Here is a 27235-nt window from a genome sequence, read left to right on the forward strand (position 1 = left end):
GTGCCTTAACGAAATTATAATCAGCATCCTCGCCATGCACTGCTTCTTTCCCCCACATATTACATTACTTATGACGTCTTCTATGCCATTATTGATAATAGCACTGCAACATTTGCAGTGAAATTATTGTTGCGAAAACTGTGCAAGGAAGGGCACGTGTAGTACCTTAGGCCTTAGCGCACAAGTTATAGTTACTTGAGATAACTATACCTGGTGAATTTCAATGGTTTTTTTTAAATTTAAATTTCACATAACTTTAATGTCACTTTATCCTTAACTCTTAACTGTTACTTTCATACAATATGACATTTTAAATTATTTTTAAGGAACTATTGTTTAAGATGTGGAAGACTGCCATGAGTTATGATTGCACTTTTGAAATTAATGAAACATTTTTCCTTTATTGCCAAACTTGTAATGATGAGGACGCTATTTCCGCTTTTCAGACACCCAAAGAGCCACTGATTCAGACAGTAGGCAGAGGGCCAAATGAGGCGCACAGTTTGTCACCCTAAATAACCTACAAATAACTGAGCCAAACAGATTAACTGAAGGTAGTCTGAGATTTGCCATCACTGACCTACTGAAGAGATGTGCAAATGTAGCCAGTTCCTCGGCGTGGTGCGTATACAATCGCAGCTTTGTGTTACAGTTTGAGTGCATTAAATCATTAAACTTACCAGCCACAACTGCATTTAATTACAGAACGCAAAATAAAAAACAGTGTCTAAAGAAAACGCCTAAATATGGCCATGTTGCAGTATTAATCATAGGGATTGTCAGTTCATGAGCTGGTCCTGAATTAAATAAAAGTTGTCACTTGTGAGATATGACCCCACCCCCCTTCACATGAGGTCAGTTAATAAAGGCGAACTGATTGGATCAATTGGCGTGGTATGTGCTACATTTTACTAAGGGCGCTGTTTAACTTTGTATTTCAAAGATTGTAGTTGATTTTTGTAGTGGATTTGTGGGGTTACTTAGATATGCTGAAAGAACTGGAGTGTTTTCGTGAGTTTTTTCATCATTTTTCTTTAGTCCATTCTGTAACTGTCTGAGTGCAATGGTAGAAGTGGCAAGAGAGATTGTGTACCTTTGATATGTTATACTTCAGGACGGACAATCTACTTAAGCTATTGTAGCAGGTTTTTTTAAATATTTTGTTTGTGTAGAAACCCCTTTTAAAAAAATGGGAAATATCGATTTCTCGTTTCTATTTGCTACTCAAGAAACCCCCTGACTTCTTCCTTTTATAGTTGCTTTATTTGTGTTTCTAGAGTTCAAAACAACCGGTGAAATATTTCTTAATACTTGGAAAACAATGTACGACTTGGTCAATGTTAAGTGCATTTTGCATTCTCTCCCGCTCTGCTCCTCCACATACATTCTCACGTCCTTTGCCTGCAACTTCACTCTGCAAGCAACTCATGTACTAGCAGATTATAGAGAATTTTATCTGAGGAGATAAATCCCCCACAGGTCCTAATTCTTTGACTCAAGGTCACAACATCCACACCAACAAATCACATTATATGTTCATCTAAGTTGTAATTCAATGAACAAAGAATGTTTGGATTGGGCCAGAGTTATTTAGATATGGTTTCTGTGTTGGCATTTATGAGTGTAAAGTTATTCTTTCTACGGTAAATATAAAATAGACAACCTGGATAAATTACAAGATTTTAGAGCCCACAACTGGATTAGATAGCACATTAACGTCCCCCTTAACATTGTTGGAGATAAGACAGGTATTAAAATCTTTGGCAAGTGTTAATGGGATGGACCGCATCACACTCAAATCTTATAAAGGTATATAGAGATTGCTGCACCCCAATTACTGTAGAACTTTGAAGTATTTTTCCCCCTCTTGAGTTCTCCCTCCTCGCTCGGGAGGTCATACAGTCTTTTTGAATCCGGTAGAAAACTAGCCAGAACATTACGCATCTTACTAGCCACCCTTGTTAAATAATTTGGGTAATAAAATACTTGTGAAATTCTGACATTGATGCCACTCCTAGTCAGACTCATCTTTTACTTTTTTTTTACAGCCCATGACAAAAATACATATTAACCATGCTTTCCCAGTTGTCAACGTTTTCCTTGAAGCTCAAAAGAAGTTAACTTTTTTTTAGACTCGAAATACCAGTTGAGGTGGATGGAAATTGAATTTTTCATCAACTTTTATTAAAAGGCTTGGATTGTTGTATTCCACCTCTTTGGATATGATTTGCTAAAAGGGTTCAATTAAACAACTCACTAGCGGTGAGGGCAGCAAGCAAAGTGTGCACCCGTGTGTTATATGGGAAGTTTGTCATTCAGTTCCAATCACGCTCTACTTTCTGTGGTCCCACTGCCACTGGGCCACTTACAACAAAAGTGGGGCTGTTAGAATTAATTTGAAAATGGTAGGACCTGAAAGGAGACATACAGGTGATATGCAAATATCGTTGATAGGCTTGAAATACCATGTTTTTGATTGGCCAAATTGTATTAAAAAAGAATGACTGGTACGAATGTGGAGTACAGCGAGAATCGACAGATTGGCTGATTCAGACACGCGTTAGAAGGGAACGTGGCAAGTTACAGGTCGGTGCACGGGACCTTGGGGAATCGCATATGAGGCTCCGGTGACAAAATAATAGAAATGGTGATGTTATAGAATAGTTACCCACATAGCCACTTGCTTGGACTCGTAGGTGCTAAGGAGGGCCACCCCACACCTCAGTGTCTACCTGGAAATTACCACGTGAGTGCCTCACAGAACAGGTATTCTGTCACGAGCATGGGACGTATATCCGCAAGCACTTCACACTAAATTCCGGCATGGCGACATCCAGAGTAGTAGAATTGTACGCATTCAAAGTAGACGCCAGAGGGCACTGCCTACAACAAATAGTGGGGGTGCGTCAAACACTAGACAAATCACTAAAACATGCGGAGACAACATTAGCGACACTGACGAAAAAAGCAGATGCGGACAAAGCTACCCCAGCCCAGGTAGCGGAAGGCAGGACAGCCCATGCAGAGAACTGAGGGATCTGCGTAAGTATAACTTCAAGGAGTATGCGGCCAAGGTACATAGAGAGGGGAGCAGGGCCGGGACGCTCCTGGCCTGGTTAGCCAAGCAAGAAACAGATGTAAAGCCAGCCACGGAACTCCTGGACAAACCCCGGGACCCCCCGCCATGCACAGATCAATATCCTGAACATTTTCCATGACTACTAACTACACGCGCATATATCAGACATCAGAGCAGGATATACACAGGGAAATATCCCAATTCTTGTGCCCTATACTAATGTCTTGCATCTAGACAGTGGACAAGGATGCCTTGGAGGACAAAATTAAGTCGCCAGAGGTCATACAGGCCATCAGAGCATTAGCACCCAACAAAGCGCCCGGAATGGACGGTTTCCACTTAGAATACTATGCTACCTTCTCAACACACTTGACCCCTCGGATAGTATTGATGTACAACACAGCATTAGAGAAGGGTGAACTCCCAGGCTCGCTCAGGGAATCCATCCTAGTCACCTTCCCAAAAACGCATAGAGAACCCACACTCCCAGCCTCCTACCAACCCATAACACTGCTAAACGCAGACTGTAAGATACTGGGGAAAATATTGCTCCCACCCCTCATACACCTAGATCAATGTGGTTTTGTTCCGTCACGTAATACCTCCCAGAACTTGCGTCGGCTGTTCCATATCCAAGACAGAGCGAGTGCCCCATTCCCTAATGCAGCATGCCTCATCCTAGACCTCGAAAAGGCCTTTGATACCCTCTGATGGCCGTATCTATTCGCTGTCCTTCGCAAGATAGACGTGGGGCCCATCCTGATGGCATACACACAACTTTTCTTCAAGGGTCTAAACTCAGGGGTCCGGATGGGCAAGTACATCTCCGTGTCATTTTCGATAGAGCGTGGCACGAGACAGGGGTGCCCCCCATCACCCATCTTGTTCGTGCTGGCGGTGGAGCCCCTGTCAGCACGCCTGCGTCAGGGAGGCAGGGCTTGAGGGATTCCAATAGCAGACACTATACATTGTGTCTCCCTGTATGCAGACTATCTTTTGGACTATGTCAGGAACATCACCAGTGACTTAACCCCGATCTGGACAACACTGTGGGACTTTGCGAGGGTCTCCGGTCTGCGCGCCAGCTGAGACAAATCGACGATTTACCCACTGAGTCCCCACCTGGCCCCACTGGATATTTCCATTGAAGATCAGCAACTCACCTGGAGCACTGCTGCACCCAGATAAGACTATATCACTCCTCGGAGGACATATACGAGGGGAACCACCGCAGAACACTTGCGGGGATAAGAGCAGCAGTGTGCTTCTGGAGGACATTGCCCCTAGCCCCCATAGGTCGGGTAGCGCTCGCAGAAATTATCATGATCCCCAGATTACTTTACCACTTTGCCAACCTCCCAGTAATACCACCGCTCCCTTTCTTTCGAGAGCTGAATACACTCCTCACCTCCCTGATATTGGGCGGAGGGAGACATAGAGTCGCCTTGACCACCCTGTACTTACAGACAGACCAAGGGGGATTGGGAGCCCCAGCTTTCAAAGCGTATTTCCTAGCGGCCCAATTCCAGTGGTTATCACACTGGGCAGCGGAGCGTCACGTGGGGGAGAAAATAACCAGTGACGGATGAATACCCCTCCCGGCTATTCAGCGATTACTAATGCCAGGTACCAAGTCCGTGTGAACCTATCCGCTACAGGTAACTATTGCCCGACAGTGTATGCAAAAAGATCCATCACATGTCCAGAGGTTAACCCAAGTACTCCCCCTTGTTACCGTTGGTGGGATTGCCCAGACAAGAAAAATATTTCCCTACCCGCACCCTACAGGTATGGACGGAACACTTACTTATCGAGATGGAATCCCTATTCATAGATGGCCAACTTAGAAAAATGACCAACTAGCGGACGAGTGTGATCTCCCGCCGGGACAGTTCCTGCTACACAGACAACTGTTAGATAGTGGCTGCCAATACTGGACCCCAGACGAAGGAGAACCCTTGACTCACCCAGTACTACATGCAATTCTACTCTTGGGAGCGGGTAGACATTTAATAACCTGGCTCTACATGCCTAGACGTGGTTTAATAGCTCCTGCGCCCCCGTGGTTGAAATTGCAATCCCGAGAGGCTTCAAAATTATTAGGGCTGACCGCGCAGCTGGGAGAGGTGGGGGTGGTGGTTGTCTTTAAAGACTCCTGGTCTTTCCACAGTGAGTCCTCCAGCGAACTGGGAGATGGGAGTTTCTTCACTTCTCCCTTGTTCTTTCGCCTCATTTCACACTGGGTGGCACACTGATTTACTGCCCCCCAGGTCCCTCTGGACTCTTCCTTAAGGCGCTGGAGGACGTACCCCGGGCCCTGAGGTTCACAAAGTTTCTACTTCTGGGGGATTTCAACATTCATGTTGATATGAAGGAGTCTCCTGATTCGCTTAGTCTGCTCAAATCCCTTAATTTAGCCCAGCTGTCCCAGTGGGTAAAATTGCCTATGCACTCGGATGGCCATCTTCTGGACCTAATCTGTTCTAATTTTGCCCTGACAATATCCGACCCCCAAATTCTCTCTTGGTCGGACCATAGGCTCATTAGGTTGTCCTGGCCTCTAATTAAATCTGCCTGCTCGACCCTGCCTATCACCCACCATCAGAAGATCTACTTGCTAGCCCTGACCGACTGTCTTCAGCAGAGTCGTCCAGTGCTTGGCCCCGAGCTTACAGGTGCCGTGCAGCAGTTTAACACCTGGATCAGCTCTGGGGTGCAGGCCTCTGTCAAACAGGGCACCGGCTCAAGCAAGCGTGCCACTCCCTCCAAGCCCTGGTTTTCACATGCCCTGAAAGAACTGAAGCTTAACTGCAAAAAGCTGGAGAGGTGCTGGAGACGCGCCTATTGCCCCACTGCTAAGGGGGCTCTACGTGTGGCTCAAAGGGTATACTATGATGCCATAAAATCAGCTAAGAGCGAGTTCTATGCAGGCAGGATTTCTAGGGCAAATAATAACAGCAAGGAAATCTTTTCGATTGTAAAAAGCTTTCGCTCCCCCGGTGCTGAACAACCTTCGGTTCCCTCTTCCGCCCAATGGTGTGAAGTTTTGTCCTTTTTTTATAGACAGAATCGTTGGGATCCAGGACAGCCTGCGCGTCATTGGTCAGGTTTAGAGTAAGCAGGATTTGCTTCCCTCCGGTCCCTCTCCCCCTAACTCTCTTGTTTTTAATGCATTCTCCTCTCCCACGGAGGCAGCTACTTTAGCTGTCCTCAAATCTATGAAATCTGGTTCCCACGCTGACCCTTGTCCAGCCCGCGTTTTAGGGGGTGTGGCAGAGGTGGTCTGCTCCGAGGTCATAGAGAATATTAGCCTTTCGTTCAGGACTGCTACAGTCCCCCACTGTTGGAAACAGGCCAAACTCCTGCCGCTTTAAAAAAAATCAGGACTAAACTCAGATGTCCCAGCCAACTACCGCCCCATCTCTTTGCTACCAGGGCTGACCAAAGTAACTGAGAATATAGCATTCCGCCAGTTGGATGCCTTTGTGGAAGATTCACATGCTCTTCATCCTGCTCAGTCTGGGTTTCGTGCTACCTATAGCACTGAGTCAGCATTGGTGGAAATTTCTGAGACTATAAGGGAGTGCCTGGACGGGGCAGCAGAGCGGCTCTGATTATGTTAGACCTCTCTGCCGCTTTCGATACGGTACCCCATCAGCAGCTGATCTCGCGGTTGGCATCCATTGGCATTGCTGGTTCTGCATTAGAATGGCTGATTTCATTCCTGACTAATCGAACTCAGCAGGTGTGGATGCCCCCCTATGCTTCTTCGGCCGAGTTGCTTTCTACTGGGGTACCACAGGGGTCTACATTAAGCCCACTGTCGTTCAACATCTATTTGACCCCTCTGATCTTCTTGGTCGAAGAATTAGGAGCAAAAATAGTTGCCTATGCTGACGACACGCAGCTGCTGTTCACCTGGCCTGGCAGGGATCTGGACACCTCTGCAGTCCAAACCTGCCTCTCCTCAGTCTTCTCTTGGCTCGCTTTGGCCCAATTAAAATGTAATGAAAATAAATCAGAAATACTCCTCTATGGGCAGTTCCCCCCAAATTTTAGAGAATCTTTATGGCCACCTGACGTCCCTTTCCCCAGTGCTGCTAGCAAATTAGCAAAAAACCTAGGAGTTTGGTTTGGGGAAAACCTAAAATTTGAAGAGCATATTAAAAAGCTCACTTGTGGGTGCTTTGGGACTCTGAAAGCCCTCCGTAGGTTTTTTCTCCTGTTGTCAAGGACGGCCAAAGAGACAGTGGCAAGGGCTCTCATTCTTTCCCGCCTCGATTATTCAAATACCCTGTTCTCTGGCATTCCTGCCTACCTCACCAACTGTCTTCAGATTAGACAAAACGCGGTGGCTAGACTCCTGTTCAATATCTCAAGGCAGTCTAGGGTCCGTCAACATCTGTGTAGTTTACATTCGCTCCCTGTCAAACAAAGGGTTGTGTTTAAATCACTCACTCTCGCACATAGAGCCATTCACGACCAAGGGCCGGCATACTTGAGGAGGCGTTTTGCCTGATATTCACCTAGCCATCTATTACGGTCTACTTCCCAACATCTGCTGGTTGATCCCCGTTTTAAACGTTCCCGCCTTGGTGGCCAGTCCATCACCGTTAAGGCAGCCACTGCCTGGAACATTCTCCCTCCGCCGCTTCGTGCTATTCAGGATTTCAATCTTTTTAAAAAAGCACTTAAAACCCACCTTTTTAAACTTTCATTGTAATTACTCCAGATATTTCTGCTTTTTCTGCATTTCTACGCGCCAGGATACTCGTGAGTAATTGAGCGTGCTACAAAACCACCAATAACAATAAATAAAACTCACAGACTAATTGCTAATGTATTGTAAAGCATGTCACGGACAAGTGGTTCGGTCTTACTCCTGCTCTCCCTCTACAAACCATTCAAATCTTTTTTCTTTTTCTTTTTTCCGTTTTGGCCTTGAAGTGCAAATATGTCTACAAACCTGTATTCTTGAATATGGAATAAAGAGTTCTTTCAAAATGCTGTATTCCAATTCATTCTACATTGTACTGAAAATAAAATAACCACTCATGACAATGTTAATTCGGTGCACTTCCATTACTTCAACATCATTGGTGAAACGTCTACCATTACTTTCATCTGCAATTGCAGACATGTCATTAATTTGAGTACTGCGTCTGGACCTCACTTCTATGGCAGGCAAATAAATAGCTTCAAAAAGTAATATTACAATTAAACAATCCTTAATCCATGTTAAATATGTATTTAGATCTAACCTTATACCACAAAATATAAACATAATCTACATTTAAATCTAGTCAGTTTAGTCATCCAATAAATATTTTTCAAACTTTTCAAATGTCTTTAACATGCCTTTCCTAATTACTTATAATGATGCAATTAGTTGTAGAATAAAGCACTTTATCCTCATTTTTCCATGGCATTGTGATTCTCAGTGGGCATTCCAATAGTTTTTAGTTTTTTTTTTAAATAAATGTGCTTTACGTTTGATTTAGTGCTAGGGTTAGCATTAGAGTTAGGGTTGCCTTTACTTTCCACAGGTAGGGTTAGAATTAGGTTTTTTATTTAGGACAAGGAGCCTGTTAGATCGGTCGGCCATAAGGTGGTCTTTGACCAATCTTTGCCTCTCCTCCTACATTTTGCTGAATCTATTGTTGTTTACATTAGGATTCCGCGCACTTTACCACTGCTAAACAGTGCGAAAGTGCATAGGCTCTCTGCTTAAAACATGGTAACATTGGCCTATACATAATTGGTTATTTAATTTACTTGTAAGTCCCTAGTAAAAGAGCACTAAATGTGCCCAGCGCTGGCAAATTAAAAGCCACTAGTGGGCCTGCAGCACTGGTTGTGCCCCCCTAAATAGCCCTTCAAAAATGCCCCAGGCCTGCCTTTGCAGAGCCTGTGTGTGCAGTTTAAACTGCATGTTGACTTTGCAAAGTAGACCTTTCTCCAAGTCCAAACCTTCCTTTTTAATACATATAAGTCACCTTTAATGTAGATCTTAGACATTCTAGCAATGGAGACGACATCGCGTCAGGATACCGAGACGCCGAATTCGTGATATCCAGATCGACCGAACAGGCAACTGCCGTAAGGAGATATCTACTTGGTTTTTCCCCAAAGAATAGGAGGTGGGATTTTCTAACTACGTAGAACGAACTTCAATTGCATAAGGAAAGATAGATCCAAAGTCTGGGAATTATTCGAGTACCCAGATCACCGGGCTTACTGTAGAAGGAAAATCGAATACAGAAAATCCATATATATGGGAAAATATTGAAAATATTTTTATTTGGAACACAACACGACTTTGAAATATCTTTTGCGCCCTGAAGAAGTTCTGGTGACAGAACGAAACGCGTTGGCTGGTGTCTTGTCTCTAAGTGGATCATTAAAAGAACATTGAATTTTGTACATCACGACTCAGCGTCTATATAAGAGGATACTTGAAAGACTTATTAATCTCCCAAGATTGGAGGAGACTCACCCTTGTAGTGGTGCTTTTTCATGTAGGACAAAAATGTAGATCTTAGACAACCTCAAGGGCAGGGTGCAGTGTATTTAAAAGGACGGACATGTACATTTAGGTTTTACATCTCCGGGTAGTGAAAAACTCTTACGTTTATTTTTCACTGCTGCAAGGCCTATCTGCCCTAGGTGCTTCCACATGGCATGAGGCACCGGGGGGCCCTGTAGGGCTCCCTATGTTTCCCCACCACCACACTTGTTATGACTGCCGCACTGCCATTAAAAGTGTGGTGGTGGTGAGGAAATGCAAAATATGCTTGGTGGGAATTTCGCTGGAGGCCGAATGGTGAACTGATAGAGAAAATTGACATCAACACGAGGGATACATCTAGGGTGTCTACTTGCTCACACCCCTGTCGTGCTTGACATTAACAAATGTGTAAATTCTCTACTAGGTTATAATAATGATTCCCCTTGTCTTGTGGGTTCTAAAGGGCCTGTTCTATTATTTGCACTTTATTGCTGTTCAAGACTACAATGGATCTCAGAATTCTACTTGAAAATTTTAATTTATTTTGCATCGATTATGGGTAGGAAATGAAGGATGATTATTATAACCCCCACAATTATTTTTAAGGGAACATCTTAACTAATGATTTTACTCTTGAGAGAACCTATCAGTTTGATCACTTAAGCATCCACTTTTCAGATTCAAACAGTTGGAGCCTCCAATTACAAAAGTTTACTTTGAATCAGGGATTATCAGCTCTGCTGAAACGTGCAAAAAACAAATCCAATTAACATGTAGCACTGATAGTAAATATGTACAGGGCGGTGAATGCAGCTTTGTATGGAGCTAAACTATGGAGCTATTGTAAAGCTGACTCAATTAATTAAGAGCAGAAATAAATGTATCAAGGCATAGTTGATTGCCCGGAAGAGTACTCCTATGTTGCTGATCCGATTGGACATCGATCTTCCATGTATCTCCCGTAAAACCGCTAATTTATTGGATACGTTTATGGGTGACTGATGAGCTTGAACCTTTCAGAGTAATTTTGCAAGTTATATTCTACAGTTTTGAATCATGTGAACTAGCTTGGGTCTGACATATTAAAATATGGTATGAAAAGCCAGGCCTAAGGGATTACTGGGAGAAATCCTACCAGAATCACTTTTAATGAACACAAAATTCTGAAGGGCCGATAATGCCAATGTGTCATAGCTACTCAGATTTCAGAGAATGGTGGGAGCCGAGCAATTGCATCTTTCTCACTTAAAACTGGATTTAGGCGTTCAGATGTATTAGATTATATTAAACCAGCTAGCAATATAGCACTTTATAGTAAATTCAAGCTGGACATCTTGCCTTTGGCCTTCTTTACTGAAAGAATGTCTAATTATAGATCAAAATCCAGTAAGTTCATAATACGTGTCCTGAAAGTGAGAAACTTATGTTATTTTTCTGCAGGGCATTTTGTAAATCTAGGTCTAAGTGCATTACCCCCTCTGCAGTCTCTCAGGGATGAGAGATCGTCGATGTGCATTGAGAAACTGCAAAACCGATACATGGCCCTGTGTTATTTTTTCGGTCTCTAAATTCCTAGGGGCCTCATTTATGAAAAGTGACGCATCGCTGCGAGAAAACAGCGATGCGTCACTTTTCATTGCGCCCTCCTTGCGACCCCAATGATGCGTCATATTGTAAGGGCTTACAGATACGTCAGTATATCTGACGTATCTGTAAGCGCAAAAGTGACGCATTGCTGGAGTGTGTCACAAAAGTGACGCAACTCCAGCAATGCGTCCTTTCACATGGGGAAAGCCCCATGTGAAAGGGCTTGTGTCAGTCTTACGCCTGCTGTGAGGCAGGCGCAAGATTTTGACACAACAGCGTCCTAAAAGTGACGCAGTGAAATCTCATAGATTTCACTGCGTCACTATTACGAGGCTTTTTGCGGGGGAACGCCCCCTCTGCATACATTATACCTGACGCAGGTATAATGTAGCGCAGGGGTTTACAAAGTGACGCATCTGCTTAGATGCGTCACTTTGTAAATAGTGCGCAATAGGAGGCATGTTTTACGCCGCCGATGCGTCACAAAAAGGGACGCACCAGCGGCGTAAAAGTGACACACGGCCTCATAAATGAGGCCCCTAGAGTCTGCCTGGTGAACCAGAGCGAAACATCTATCCTAGTGATATGTATTTGAGTCTTCATTTTATATCTTACTTTTATGATTGGACTCTATTAAACGATTTTGTATTAAGTTTAAATTTTGTTGCCATCAACAAAATATAAGCTAAATATTGACCCATAAATAAATAAACAAAATTATATATAATACCAAACCTTTATGCAGTCTTGGAGAGGGAGTGAGAATCAAAAATGCATTTGCAATGAATAGGAAGCCAAGTAATGCTTGTAATGAACACGCTCATAGTAAATGACTTTTTCATGGTTCATAGTAGCAGGTCTCCCATGTTTGAGACCGGCATGGTTGCGGTAACTGAACTCGTCATGACGTACTAAGACAGATTCTACCACGTTTGTGGAGGGTAAGCTTGTGGTAAATTACTTTGTTCTTGCTTACAAGACAGGGTCTGCTGTGCTTGTGAGGAGCATCCTTGCGTTGAATGAATGTGCCATGTTAAACGATTTCAGGTAGCGCCTTATTTGTGATGTCTACTTTTCATCCTTAGTGACAGAATATGACTGAGTCACACTGGGAGTGCCGTTTCACTATGTCATATGTACAGTACACTAACTATACTATATTTTCTGCCACTTGACGAGGGGGACAGCGTGACAGTGGCGGCTAGTGTGGTGGCTGCGTGCCCCGGGTTGATCCAATATTTCACCTTCTGACACATGATACATGATGCTCTAACACTTTCTACAAGCCAGCAAGATGGCATGCTGGTAGATGCCATATGAACTGTAAGAGGGGATAGAACAGAAGCAAAAGTGAAAACTCTTGAGCACATTGGCTGACTATGGGTGAATGGTATGGCCGCAATGACATCCCCTTATTAATGGGAAATTACCCCTACTCTTGCCTCATTAATACGGAGGAAGCTGCCCGATCTACATCCTCTAGCTGCAGTAACATTGGAGGCCCGTGTTAGCTCAAGAGCTCCTAGGTAGGAGTGGCACGCTACCTTAGGGCTAGGAGGAGAGTTCACCTCTTAGCAAGCCACTTCTTTGTATCACAGTTTAAATGTCCTTTTGTGAACTATTTGATAAATACATAAATCAATGAACACTAGGGTTGTAAGTTATTATGCCATGAGTGTTCGACCACAAGTAATTTAAATCCAGTTGAACAGCTTTCCAGTGGACAGAAGTACTGGCCTATGGCTGAGGGTAGGCAAAAGACTACTGGGTGCCCTGGGTATTAGAGAATCAAACCTCAGAACCATGTGGTTATCAAGCCACGCACTCATCTATTCACCATTTCATCCACATACTTCTACCTACACAGTCTATCCATATCTATGCATCCATGGTACAATACCGTTATCGGCCCTCACCATCATCTACTGTCTCATCTAGTCACACTCAAGCACTCATCTGTTCACTCACACTTCCATCCAATCAGCTATTAAACCACAACAACCACCCACAGGCATCCAACTATGTGTTTATCTATGTGTACACCCACACAGTTAACCATGTATCCCTGCATCCATTAAACTGGTTGTGTGCGCATGTGTGTTGTGTACCTGGATGTGTGTCTGTATGTATTGCTTGGGTGCTTCCAACATGTCACAAAGGAACATACTATCACTTGAACGGCCAAAAACTCCCTTAAAATAAGCCATGCCTATTGGGTTTGTCAATGTTTGTTTTCTGAATGAAGGTGAAATATGGTCAAAACTGAAGTATATTATAAAAAGATTAATCGTTCGGCAGCCCAGGGACGTGTGTGCATCATAGCACCACCTGCTATGTTTTTGCAAGGTGGGAAAGAGGTCATCTTCAGAGCAGGTCTCACTTGACAGTAATTAAATTAATGACCGCATTAGTGACATTTGGTGAGCTCTTTGTAGATTCAGCACTAATTAACAGCGCCTTGCCGCTTTGGCCTTTTCTCCAAATTCATAAATCTAATAAATAGGTAGGATAAACAACTTGAAAGTCAAATGCACCTTTTTCATCCGTGGAATATTATCCCCATCTAATTTATTAAGGTAGAATCGCAAGCTACCTACCTTACAAATCTAAAAGAAATATAAAGCTGTGCTGTACTCCGCTTCCCCACACGAGATTAAAAATACACCCAGCAGAATTTCTTAATACTGCTAAATAAATCTCGTTTTTACAAATTGTGTTGTGCCTGTGTTTCCAAATTCTGACTAGAATAAACTGCAGCGTTTACCAAATACTCACACGGTGTAAGATTTGTCTAAGAGGAGATTTATTTGAAGAAACCGGAGCGCAGGCTGTACAGTAAGTAAAAGGTCCAGGAGGCGGGACCAACTGACACAAAGTTCAACCATAAACCGAGAACATTCGTACATAGCATTTCAATAAAGAACACATGAGAGACCAATGAAAACCCATCTACTAACAGGAATCTATAGAATGTAACAATGACCAATAGAGACACAGATACAATATATCTCCCCCTTTTACACACAATACAACAACCAAGACAAGATCTCAGACTACTAGAAACGAAACACACACAATACGATGAAACAATACCCATACATAAACACACGCTGCAGCATAAAAACAGAACAACAATAAATGAAAGACAAAACACTAAACTATAAGCCTGCGAGGCATTCTTCTGACACTGGAACTCCACTAATCTGTCCATCCTGGCCAGGACACCGCAGGAAGCAAGACCAGCTGACACAGAGTTCAAATATAAATCAACAACATTCTTATATAGCATTCTAATGAAAACACATGAGAGGCCAATGAAAACCCATCTACTAACAGGAATCTAAAGATCAATGACCAATAAACACACAGATACCACATGATCCATGTAAATCCCTACCTGTTCTTATTTACTCATACTTTTTGGGGCAAATTTACGAGGAAATGCTAGATCGCAAGCCCTTTTGCTGTGCCACGCTGCGCCACTTCCAAAGCACAGGAATGTGACATATTTACAAAAATATGTTGCATTCCTGTGCTCTCCCCTGCGCTGGCGCACAAACAGCTGCCTTGCGCCGGCGCAGGCACCCTTGCACCATGGTGCAAGGATGCCTGTGTCATGGGGAGATTGTTTTTGTACAGGAAGGGGCACCTTCCTGCACAAAAAACAATCACCATAGGCATTTTCCTCTTTCAATGCGTGCTGTAGACTGCAGCGCGCATTGAAAGAGGAAAAAACGAGGAGAAATTAAAACATTTTTCCACGTTGCGTCTCCCTATGCCTCCTGGGGAGACGTAGCATTCAGACGCATTTTCTGATTTACGATTCCTGGTAAATCTGGAAATGTGTCTGGTTCCATGGATTTTGCGATTGGGAACACCCACAGCAACACTCATGGAATGCCACTTTCATGCAAAGTGCTGTGTGTAAAGGGCCTTATTTACAAGGACAGGAAAAGCCACGCACGGTGGCTTTTTCTGCCCTTGTAAATATGGAGAAGTAAAATACTCCACCAGAACATCACAAAAAGTGATGTACTGGTGGCGCAGGGGGCTTGTAAATCTGACCCTTTATTTTTTAAGTCTGAACAATGGAAAGTGACATGTAGTGTGATGGAGCAAGGTTTCGCACGTAAAGAGACTTTCTTGGAATCAACCCTCTCGAAATAACACGTAATGTATTAATCAACATGTTTGTCTTACTAACAATTGCATTACACAAAATATTTAGTAAGCTGGGGAAGCTTGCATATGTGCTTTTACTAACAGTAACTCGAATGCATTAAATTGGCCGCTGAAAACGCGGGAACTCTTTTGAGCATGAGTCTGCAAAACTCACGTGGTGTGACGTATCTGTTGCTTGATGGGAAATCTCTTCAGATGCGCACTAGTATTAAAGATGGCTGCTTCATGTTTCACATACTAAAGCACCTGCTTCTGCTTTCACTAAACCGTGTTCGTTCTGATTAACTATTAATGCTGTAGTTAAAATAAAGTAATGGGAATATAGTAGAGATAAATAGTATACATAGCATTCATTTATTCTTTGTTCTAAAATTGTTTTTCTTTGACTTTGCTACTAGTTTGTGTTTGGGCCTGGGAAGTAAATTGTAACGCCATCTTGAATCCCGAGACTGCGCATGAGCCAGATTCTCAAGAGTCCACAAGCTATGGCATTTAAACCATGCCAACAACAGTCTTGCCCGAGATGCGCCTGGGAAGTTCACCTTATGAACTCTCCAGGAAGAAGAAAATACAAATGTTATAGAATTGTATATCTTTTGCTACAGTAATGCTGGGTGGAATAAAATTCATTGGAAAGTCAATTATGGGCGGGAAGGAGATCATTATTAATGAATGAAAATGATCTCATACTGGTATGGTGTGATGACCTCTCCTTGCCTTTTGACGAATCAAATTGAGGGAACACACACATTTGCAACACTGGGGGGGTGGTACATTGCCGTGGAAAATGGTATAACTAAGGTAGGCTTAACTAGTTTGTTTGTCCGACTTGTCCCAATAGCTGACTTGTCACTGACCCAACGCACTCAATAGGAGATCGAGAGCAGAGGTGCTGGCGGAGCACTTTGTCAGAAGAATCGATAACCCAATCGGGGTTCTGAGGGAGAAGAATCTATAACCCAATCGGGCCCGACTGTTAGCCGCAGAGAGGGGTGTGACGCTGGCATTGCACTTAGCTGAGGGTACCTGTCTTGATCTGCATCTGTCCTCTCCTGAATCCATATTGGGCTGTACCTGTCCTGGTTCTGGTCTGCACCTGTTTACCCTGTTGGCACCTGAACTTTCAGGAGTCCTGTTACCTTTGTCCCAGCCCGTGGCCAGGGTTCACACCATTCTAGGTAAATATACATCTGTGTGGGTATGTCATCGTACTGTTTCCCTTTCTTACCTTACCTTTGTTTCAATGCCTAAAAGAAGTCTCGTAATATTTCTACATATCATTGCTTTAATAATTATTTTCCTAATTGAAAAGGCTGTAATTGCTTCAATATGAATTGTTATTTTTCTACCTATTATTCTAACACACTTGATCCCTTAGGACTTAAATACAGGTGACAAGGATTGGTAAGTCAATGTGTATAGGTACAAGTCCTGAAGTAAAATAATATCCTGATTGGCAAATTAGTAAAAGCCAGATTTACCTGTTCAAAGTGTGTGTGTTTATGGGCCCAGGTGAGCATGATAAATTGAGCAGGTAACTCCGCGCGCCACATCTAACATGAGCTTCGATTGGAATTCATAGAGCATATTATCAAGCACATTATCGCCGCTTTATCGGCAGTTTCCTGCCGATAAAAGCGGTGATAATGTAATGCCCGTTCTTGATAATATGCCCCTATGTTCTTTAAAGGTTTTTCTTGATTATTATCTAACTTTTAACTGATGTAAATTGCAACATTATTGTTCCTCGTGTAAAGCGCTCTGGTTCCTTTGGATCTAGCCAGCGCTATACAAAACTCATTAATTAAATATGCTCCCATTTATTACTCTTTCTCTCTTTGTCTACTTCCGTAGCTCCTACCCCTTCTCCCCTGAATCTCTCCCCTTGCCTGCTACTCTGCCTAGCCCCCTGTCCTTTGTGCCCTTTGATTAAGCACTCCTTCTCCCCTTGTTGGGGAAAGATCCAATATTTATACTCTGGAGTCTCAGCAAACCCGCTAAGAGAGTCCACTGCGCCAAGGGAGCCACTCACACTTGAGGTATGGTATGGGACCCCTTGCCAAAGCACTCCCTCTCCCCTTTTTGGGGAAGGATCCAGTATGTATGCTTTGGAATCTCAGAGATCCCTCTGAGAGAGTCCACAGCATAAAGGGAGCCTCTCGCAACAGAGATAGGGAAGTGATAACACTTCCCCTGGGATCACAGCTTACTGGACTTTGGACGTTGCTTTGACTCGTCTACCGGTTTTTGTCCCCGTCACCCTTCCCTTTCTCTTCCCATGCTGTGTTTCTCACCCTCCCTTCCTCTTTCCCGCCTTCATTATCTGTTTACTTCCCCTGCTCCTACCCCCTCCCCTGAATCTCTACCTTTGCCTGCTTTTCCCCTTACGGATTTGTGCTTATTGTTTGTCTCAACCTTACAAGTAACTATGTTGCCATGCTCTAAGAACTGTGTAACCTTTGTAACGATGTAACCTGTAACCATGATCTGATACTCCTGTAAAGCGCTCTGATACCTCCGGGCCTAGCCAGCGCTATATAAAACCTTTAAAATAAATAAAATAAAATAAATAAGCCAATAGCTGCTAAAGGATGATCAGTGATAATGAACCGAATTTTATGAACTCACAACCCTTGTTGGTAAAATAGCACATAGAAAGAAATGTAAACTATGTCATATGCAGTTGGTATGGGCATTTTGGACTCTGGGTACCTGTGCTGTGTCATGGGTGCTCTTGTCTAATACAGTATGCAAAGCACATGGATACATTACATGATAAGTACAGTTATTTTATAGGTCAAGGATTTGATAATTTCGATACATTGCGGTGGGAATGTAGATGGGAGGAAAGCTGGAAAAATGTGTCTTTCTCTGTCCATATAAAAAGTGTGCAATCACAGAAAATATGTTTCTTAGGAAGATTTATCATCCAGTATATAATTGTAAATGTCATCAAGGTTTTAAAAACCAAGCAGTTCTATGTATATATACTTTGTGATATGCACTCATGTTTGTACTTTATTACTCATTCCATTGGAACTGGCATATGTATATGAAATGGACAATATTATATTAAAAAGCAAACCTACCTGTGGATGAGTCAACAGTAAACATGGAAGAAAGCTCTCCTGGCATTAACTGGTATGTCACCTGCCCATATGCCCCAGAGTCCTGATCAGTGGCAATGACGCTAAGGAGCTCCGTTCCGGGTTGCGTGTGACTGCTCACACTGATCACATACACAGATGGATCGAACACTGGGTGATTATCATTGATATCTTCTATGACAATATGCACAAAGGCCTGGGAACTCAAGCCACCCTGTGGAAAAAACAAGCATTGAAAGAAAAGATGAGCAGAATAAGACACTGCAGGAAAGCACGAGCAGCGCCAACATTGGCCATAAACTGTACTCTTTAATAATATATTACACTGAAATTGGACATTAAACCACACGTTCACCTGGTAGAAACTGTGGTTATACATTTGTGAAAACCATGCATTAAGTCATATAATTGTAGGGTACATTTCTTGAAACACAATTTGTTACGTAATCAGATTTTGATGTTTCGAAAAACAAGTGTATATTGATATTTACATAGCGTGGAACCTCTATTTGAAACTAAAAAAATAATGTCTGGTATCATAACGGAAAATCAGTTATTAATGCTTACTGATGGTACAAAAAAATCATTGAAAAGTGCAGCTACTCCAAAAATGACAGTCTTAGCTCTCACTTCTACAATAGACAGAGATAATGTCTGGTAGACATGTACAACCCAAGAGTCCCTCCATTACAAGGCTATGAGTAATATGCTTCCTTTTGCAAATACTTTTTCATTGCTGCAGATGCACTAATTAATGATTGCCCATCAGAGTTCAGGCACATCAGAGGAAAAGATTACATTTGTAGAGCAACCCGTAAGCACCTGCTCTGAGTCAAGCACCCGTGTGCACCTGCTCTGAGTCAGGCACCCTAAGCACGTGATCTGAGTCAAGCACCCATGTGCATCAGGCACCCGTGAGCACCTGCTCTGAGTCAAGCACCCGTGTGCACCTGCTCTGAGTCAGGTACCCGTGAGCACTTGCTCTGAGTCAAGCAGCCGTGAGAACCTGCTCTGAGTCCAGCACCTGTGAGCACGTGCTCTGAGTCAGGCACCCATGAGCACTTGCTTTGAGTCCAGCACCTGTGAGCACCTGCTCTGAGTCAAGCATCCGTGAGCACCTGCTCTGAGTCAGGCACCCGTGAGCACCTGCTCTGAGTCAGGCACCCGTGAGCACCTGCTTTGACCAAGCACCTGTGAGCACCTGCTCTAAGTCAGGCACCCGGGAGCACCTGCTCTGAGTCAGGCACCCGTGAGCACCTGCTTTGAGTCAAGCACCTGTGAGCACCTGCTCTAAGTCAGGCACCCATGAGCACCTGCTCTGAGTCAGACACCCGTGAGCGCCTGCTCTAAGTCAAGTACCCGTGAGCACCTGGCGTGAGTCCAGCACCCGCGAGCATCTGCTCTGAGTCAACCATCAGTGAACACCTCTACTGAGTCAAGCTCCCTTGAGGCCCTTCTCACAGCCCTGCATAGCAGTATGGTAGATTTTACTCACCTGTGCATACCTATTGCTGTGGACCTATGCTCCTACACTAACATGGCTTCTTCCCGTGCCTGACTAGTCCCTCGATCCGATGTTGTTAAACATGTGCCTATCCCTACTGCCCCAGCCAGATCTTTGAGCACACAGGATCTCCTCCTCCAAATGTATGCAGATGGCACACATCCAGTGTAGTTCTTATGAGCGGCTGATTTAACATCCTCTCATACCTAGAGATCAGTTACTTGTGGATGAAACAAACTTCTCTATGTCAAAACAAATCAAAACAACAAAGTAATTCTCATTAGAGTTAGAACTAGCAGAGCCTTTCTAATGTTCCTAGCTGTGTGGCCCAATTCCTGGGGTCACCTTGACTCCAATACCGAAAACGAATGTTTTTCCATTTCTGCCAATAAGGTAGTTGTTGAAGTTGCAACCAGTGATATCAGCCGAGGAAGGCTCTGCCCCTTGTTTGCTCACTGTCCATAGTTTTGATTCTTTAACAGTTATCACACTCCAACACTGCAGACATGGGGTCACCCAATATAGAACCATACTGTACTGAGCTACAGAAAAAGAGAACAAGTGGACCAAAATGTGCTTCAACTCAAGGCCTTTGATTGTCCCCTGATACACGAACTAAATTGAAGATCCTATGTGCTTTTCTCGACTGTTATTGAAAATATGTCCCCTGACTTCAAAATGTAGGATGCTGTTAGTAAACTACCAGGTACCTATGAATGAATATGACCATTAATCTGCAAAAGGTGACTGGGAACAAACACAGAGGCAAGTCTCTAAAGCATAATTCCATAATAGCATCGACCATCTTGCCAGGAAAATAAACGATAATTGATTCAGAGAATATCTAATATCTATCCTTTAAAACAAGCCCATTCCTAGCACTCTGGTCAGTGCGCCAACCCCACTTCTAGATGGGAGATGAACTTTCAAATGAGCATTAAGACAAACAAAACCTAACAGACCCATCACATAACTGCTTTCTTCACCAACATTTCATACCAGCCAGCACTCTGGTACCAAGACCATTGTGCTCATTGCTATGAGAGCAATGCAACAAAGGCTGCATTCACAAAGACTCAACAACCTCAACCACCACTTGCATTATACTTGACAGAATGCATTGTTTTCAACACACCTGAGCGTACTGGAGGCAAAATGTTAAGGCAGTAAGGCTTAGGACCAGGAGAACTATTATTCTGAATGGTAATTCTAGCTAACAAAGTGTGTGGGAGTGCCATGTTGTTTCAGGAGCGGGTTGACATTAGTTACAGTAAAAAAATAATGGATAACCAGCAGAGAGTAATTTTCTATAATCCTGTTCAGGGAAGTACGTGTTAGGATTATCATCTATGTTCACAACCCCCAGCTAATTGTTTTCCTCTCAGATAACACCATCACCACGAAGACAAACTTCAAACAATGCATGACCAGCATAGCCAATTGGATGAAAGAAATCGGTTGCAAGCTCAACACTGCCAAAACTGACCATGCTAGGAACCGAGGCCTCATCCTCCACACTAACCTCACCATAAAGTCCTAGGTCATTGCCGCCAGCTCCTCATGCTTCCACATTCTTCCACATTCTCTGCATGTTAGTTAAAATCTTCAAGTGGCTTCCACTGGGCACCAGATTTACTATCACGCAGGCCCCAATCACAAGCAGACTGGATTACAGGAATGCACTCTATGCCCTCATCTCAACCCATCTTCTTCACAGTCTTAAAACCATCCAAAACACCACTGCCAGACTCATCCTTGACCTTTTGCACTGATCCCACACCACAAGACATGTCAGAGAGCTCAACTTGCTTCCCATCCAAAAGTGGTGCCAGTTCCGTCTTCTCACATACACATTCAAGTCACTACACAACACGGGACCCACATATCCCAATCACCGGCTTCACTTCAACCAACCCACCAGACAACTTAGCTCAGCATCACTCTCTCTTGTACACACACCCTGCATCTACAGATGCTGAACAGGTGGTCTATCATTCTCCCACCAAGCTACCAAATTATGAACAAAATCTGCCAACACATCCTGGCCTCTTCGTCACAGTTTGAATTCCGCAAGAAGCTGAAGACCAGGTCTTTCAATTAGACTTCTTGCGGGACCATCTAGACTGCCTGCACTCAGGCCCAGCCTGACCACAATTCTACTCTCACCTGCTCAGCACCTGGATACCCTCATGGGTGGCAAGCAGCGGTCTACAAACCCACCTTCTCTTACTTAACACTGCAAGGGCATCCGGCTTACCATGAAACATATTTGGAAACATGGAGGAAGCAGAATTGGTTACAGTTGCTTGCCCTTCAAACATGTCTCTCAAAAGGACATTGTCCATGTTTTAGAGAGCAGCTATGAAAAGCTGCACCACACCCTCTCCTCTCCATAGAGAATAATTGGAGTGACAGATATAAAGAGACCAGGAATTTTGGAGGAATACTATTAGCTCAGCTAATACATTAACCATGAAGCTAAGACTTTATATACATAGATGTTTGGTAGGGATTAGATTACTCTATTAGGGAAGTAGGGATGTGTGATGTAAAATGCTTTCGGTTTTTCTCATACTTAGTTTGTTTTATATAATCACTGATGAGATTACCATAATATTGCCTATCAGTCTGATACAGAAAGTTTATGTGCTGAGAACCAGCTGGCGCTGCCCATCAATGCAAAAGAGCTTCTAGCAATACTATTGTAAGGTACGCAGCAACACCTCAAGTGAGTGGCTTTTCTAATACTAAAGAGAGATGTATGTTACTGGAGAAGGTTTAAAGTGTAAAGAAGCTTTTGGGTTCAGCTAAATTCATTATAACCCGGCATATCTTTGAACTGTTCTCACACAAGAGTGTGTCTGCGTCTGATTGTGAATCTAGCTGTAAAACAAGGGTGTGCTGCGCGGAGTGTGAGTGAGGGACAAACAGGAATGCTAAGCTAGCGCAGTGTCATAATTTATAAGTGGTTGGGAGTGCAGCTGATCAGAGTATACGTAGGCTAGGTTTTCCTTTGTATAGGAAAGAGTCTGCTTATTTTGGAGGAGGAGGAGTGAACAAGCTTATCAGATCCTTAATAGAATGAAACTCAAGAGCTTGGCTGCTGGAAGGTAAAACAGGTGAGTGAAGGAAGTTCCTTGAATGTGAGGGTGAAGCAATCTTTGATAGGTTGTGCAGCTGCAAGAGAAACATTCATCAGCAGAGTCAGAGTCAGATTGGAGTATGATAAGCCTGACTGACTCCTTCTAGACAGATGGCAACGGTGCTTTATGTGACTGTGTTGAAGCCGGGAGGTAAGCATTGATCATGAAAAGGGAGAGCTGCTGTCATTGTGTCTGCATCTTCCTAGTTAGTGTCTAGAAGTTAAAGCCACCGTCATTGTGGTGTGCACTATGTACATCTATATAATTCCAGATTGCAATAGCTCTATATGCCTCCAAGATTTTCATTAAAGTATTTTAGCAAGAATCCAAAGAAGTCGAAAAGAACTGCCTAAGAATGTTTGCAATAGTTCTTTGAACTTTTACCAGATTGTTTGTATGCATGTATCTAATAATTCTGAAGGTACTAGTTTTGGAATATGATCTCTACTAAAAAGTGCAATATGTTTTAAATATTGCACTTTCTAGGAGAGCAAACTGGAGATTATTTATCATTCCAATTGGATTTATATTAGTACTTTTTGGTTCGGTTGTTTTTGAGATGTCCGTGCTACAAAAAAGTGTCAGTGGTCTTTGAAGGGTTAATCACACAGGCACTTTTGTAAGTCTTGAAAGCTTATCATTAGATTATTTGCAGATCCAGCTCCAGTGGAATCTGCTGATCCTCAGAGTATTTGTGAACCCAATCAATCTCATTGGCTCACAGCAACTGAAAAGTTTAAATGTGGCAGTCAGTATAGGATGCCGGGTTCCAAAGCCTGCATCCTGAAAATAGTAACAGGATGGGTGCAAGTGGTTAGCAACAGCAAGAAGGATGTGAGGGTGCTTAGAGGGACAGACATTGCCCTAAAAAATGTAAAAGAAAGACAAAATCTTCATCGGATTCATGAACAAGGAACAAGTCTGTGGATCAGTGAATCCACAATATATATTTGGGTATCCTGAAGAAATAAAAAAAGTATAGTGCAACTTTACTTGTGATCCAGCGCCCCTATAGAAAATATGTCATAACAACACTACCCAACTCCACAATACTCACCATTAATCATAAAACACTCACAAGGCCCATAAACTAACAAGACATATTTTTGAGCAACTGAATCATGTGACCTAATTAATAAAACCTATTCACAAATCATATATACATTTATATACAACTGCAGTATAATGAATTTACCATGGTTTTGTTAAACTCAGCATTTAATTAAGTCACTTAGGCGAATGAATCAACTGATGGTAACAAGTTTGAGAAATAACAAGACCAGCTTGTCATTTCAAAAATCTTATTTATTAGCTAATTTATTCAAAGAAGAGTGCATCCTATTTAGAACCTTTTTATTTAAACAGCATTGTTTGAGGAAATGCAAATTAGTCTGTCAGATTCAAGCAAAATCAAATAACATGTTAAATGAAGAATAAACAGTTTTCCATCACCTAAGCCCTATTTTCCCTGTCTAAAATCTCACTTAGCCTAAAAGAATAAAAGATAGAAAAGTCATTTAACCCTATTGATCCTTACGTGCTCCAAAGAGTCCGACAGCACGTCACGCCCAACTGGATTCGGAAAGCGAGAAGAGATGACCTCCTTCCAAAGGGGTCAGTTTTTATACCCTTTTCCCCAACTAATCTCACTAAATGTATTTTTCTTTCCTGCCATCCAAAGTTCCCATTGGTTGAGAGACGTCAACCCACATAGTGTCATCTCCTTTCGAAGCCGGAATCAAACTTTGTCTATAGTCTATTGTTTTTCATTCACAAGTCACGCAGCTTCCTCCAAAGTGAAACATTTAAAATTGTCAGTTTATGACTTCCTTAGCTTGGCAGTTTCCACCGGCTACTGTCCTTGGGCTTGGTCCATCCAAGAGCACAAAAAGTACATTTCTTAATGGAACTTGCATTTTTAAAATGTGATACAATTTTTCCATGCAGGCTCTTGCTCTTTTCTGAACAGGACTCGAAAACACCACGTTAAAGTTGTGCTAGGCCTCAAGCCTCTTTCTGGTTAACTAATATTCAAACAAACACAAGAGAATAATTAATGCAAGAATTAAAAATCATTCTGTTTCCCACCCACCTTTGCTAATTATTAACCCTTAATAAATTATTACCTAGCTAAAGCGTTTTAGTAACAAACAGAATAAGCATCACAAAGACAGAAAAACAAAACATAAGCACACGAAAATAAGCTCATGCCAATAATTAAAACAGCCGCAATTAATTCTGACATGACAATAGACATGATTTAGCTTTTATTATCCACAAACAAGCATTTGCAACATAAAGCACATATATGAGCACACATGTTAATCCCCATGTATGTGATCTGCGGTTTTAAACTAAGTTGGTTAATAATATTCATTCCACACTCATTAATACAGTTAATTTATATTATGAGAGTTTAACTTTGCGAGTCAAAACAAAATCTCGCTCCATCACTTGCATGGACCCAGACTCAAGGTCAGCACTGTGTACGTAGGGTCTGGTGCAAGGTCTAGTCTGGCTAGATCTGTATCCGGAACCAATGGGTCATGGTCAATGGCCCTGTTCAGCTGCTCCAGTGGCACAGAGGGTACTCTGGAACCCTACTGGAGCCAGTCCCTGTGCCCACATCCTGCTGTCCATAGCCAAAGACCTTGCGCAGCTGGTTCAATGCATAGGACCTGCCCAACAGGCCATGCGCAGAGGGGTTTGCTGCAAAGTGCATTCATTTTATGCAGACTCTGGTTGTAGGCCAATATAGTTTTTAGGACTTACATTTCCATGTTACTGAGTAATCTCATGATCAGGAGCAGAGTGTCCAGTTCAGTATGAAAAAATGATACTTGTAGAAGGAGGAGTGCTATGTGGTGAAACCTCATGTGGCATTGCCATTTTAATTCTGTCAGCTTCTTCTTATTCTCCTAACCCTACTTAATTTATGAAAACATTACTCCTCCTACATTTTGGGCAAAAATATTTTGTCCAACCATTTGTTGTGCGCTTATCTTAGATTTGATATCTCAACTACTTTTAAAAGTGAACAACAAGTAGTCAGGTGAAATCCTTGTCATCTATCAGATCACGCTCCAAAAAAGGGGTTCAAATGCTGAGAGTTAATTTAAATTAACCACTTTCTGGACGTCTCCCTGCTGTCACTACCTTCTACCATCATAAAGCACTCTACAGAGTCTACAAAAGATAATAACGCGTTGTACTTTAAAATTTGTACATGCTAAAAACCCAGACCTTATTTCTATTGAGAAAAAGCTAACTTAAATCTGATCTATTCTATGCATGCATTGATATGTACACATTTTACAATCTGTACACTGATGATGCATTACCCCTGCACATAAAACTGTGCTATCTGATGGTAGGCTAATTTCTAAACTGATCTTCTGTCTAAAGTTTCTACCAGCAGGGGATGTATTCACAAGCATCTAGGAGACATGTTATTTTAATCTAACCCAGAATTGATCCTCAACTGAAAAATAAGAGCTTTTAGATTTTTATGCATTTTAAGAGCCTTATCAGATGCATGTTGAAAACAAAAATTCGCTACACCTGCGTCTTTTAGAATAAATAAATTTGTTCACTGCATATTCTTTGCTTTCAAATCCGTAATATACGTTGCTTTGTATAAGTGTCACACAGAAAAAGAGGCTAAAATATTGATCACTGCTAACAAATTTCAGGATCCGGCTCCCCTTTATTATCTCAGAAATGCACATCCGACATCTCAAACATGTGCTCCTCTGCACCCGGTAAAAATGGAAAACCAACTTTCTTTCTTTTTATGAAAAACGTAACATTTATTTGCTGTGCTACACTTGGCTTAGTATGTTTTAAGAGCAGTAAAGAAAATGGATAGGCTGCAAGTGCTTGAAACTATCCAATCAAATTCAATTTTCATTGTTCACAAATATCTGCATACTGTGCAAAAATGCTCAGCACCTGTTCTTAACAATTTTTCGAACAACTGCACAAACTAGCTTACTAGATGGTCACGTAGGAGACAATTTCAGTTTAAACAACTTCAAGAAAAACAGTGAACATATTAGCCAAGATTCACAAAATGGGCCTTACATGCATAAGGGATGCCACTGGTGGCCCGCAAATGCATATGTG

At 42.5% G+C, this 27235-nt stretch overlaps 1 protein-coding gene across 1 annotated transcript in view; it reads right to left on the minus strand.

Annotated features, from left to right (window-relative positions):
- Positions 1–27235, minus strand: part of DCHS2 (dachsous cadherin-related 2) — a 499472-nt gene that overhangs the window by 449796 nt on the left and 22441 nt on the right. The window contains exon 2 of the mRNA XM_078677916.1: positions 18446–18677. Within this exon, the coding sequence (XP_078534042.1) occupies positions 18446–18491 (46 nt within the window). The 5' untranslated portion in view covers positions 18492–18677. The remainder of the gene's footprint in view (positions 1–18445; positions 18678–27235) is intronic.

This window comes from Lissotriton helveticus, chromosome 2_1 (assembly GCF_964261635.1).
Source record: "Lissotriton helveticus chromosome 2_1, aLisHel1.1, whole genome shotgun sequence".
Taxonomy (NCBI): Eukaryota; Metazoa; Chordata; class Amphibia; order Caudata; family Salamandridae; genus Lissotriton; species Lissotriton helveticus.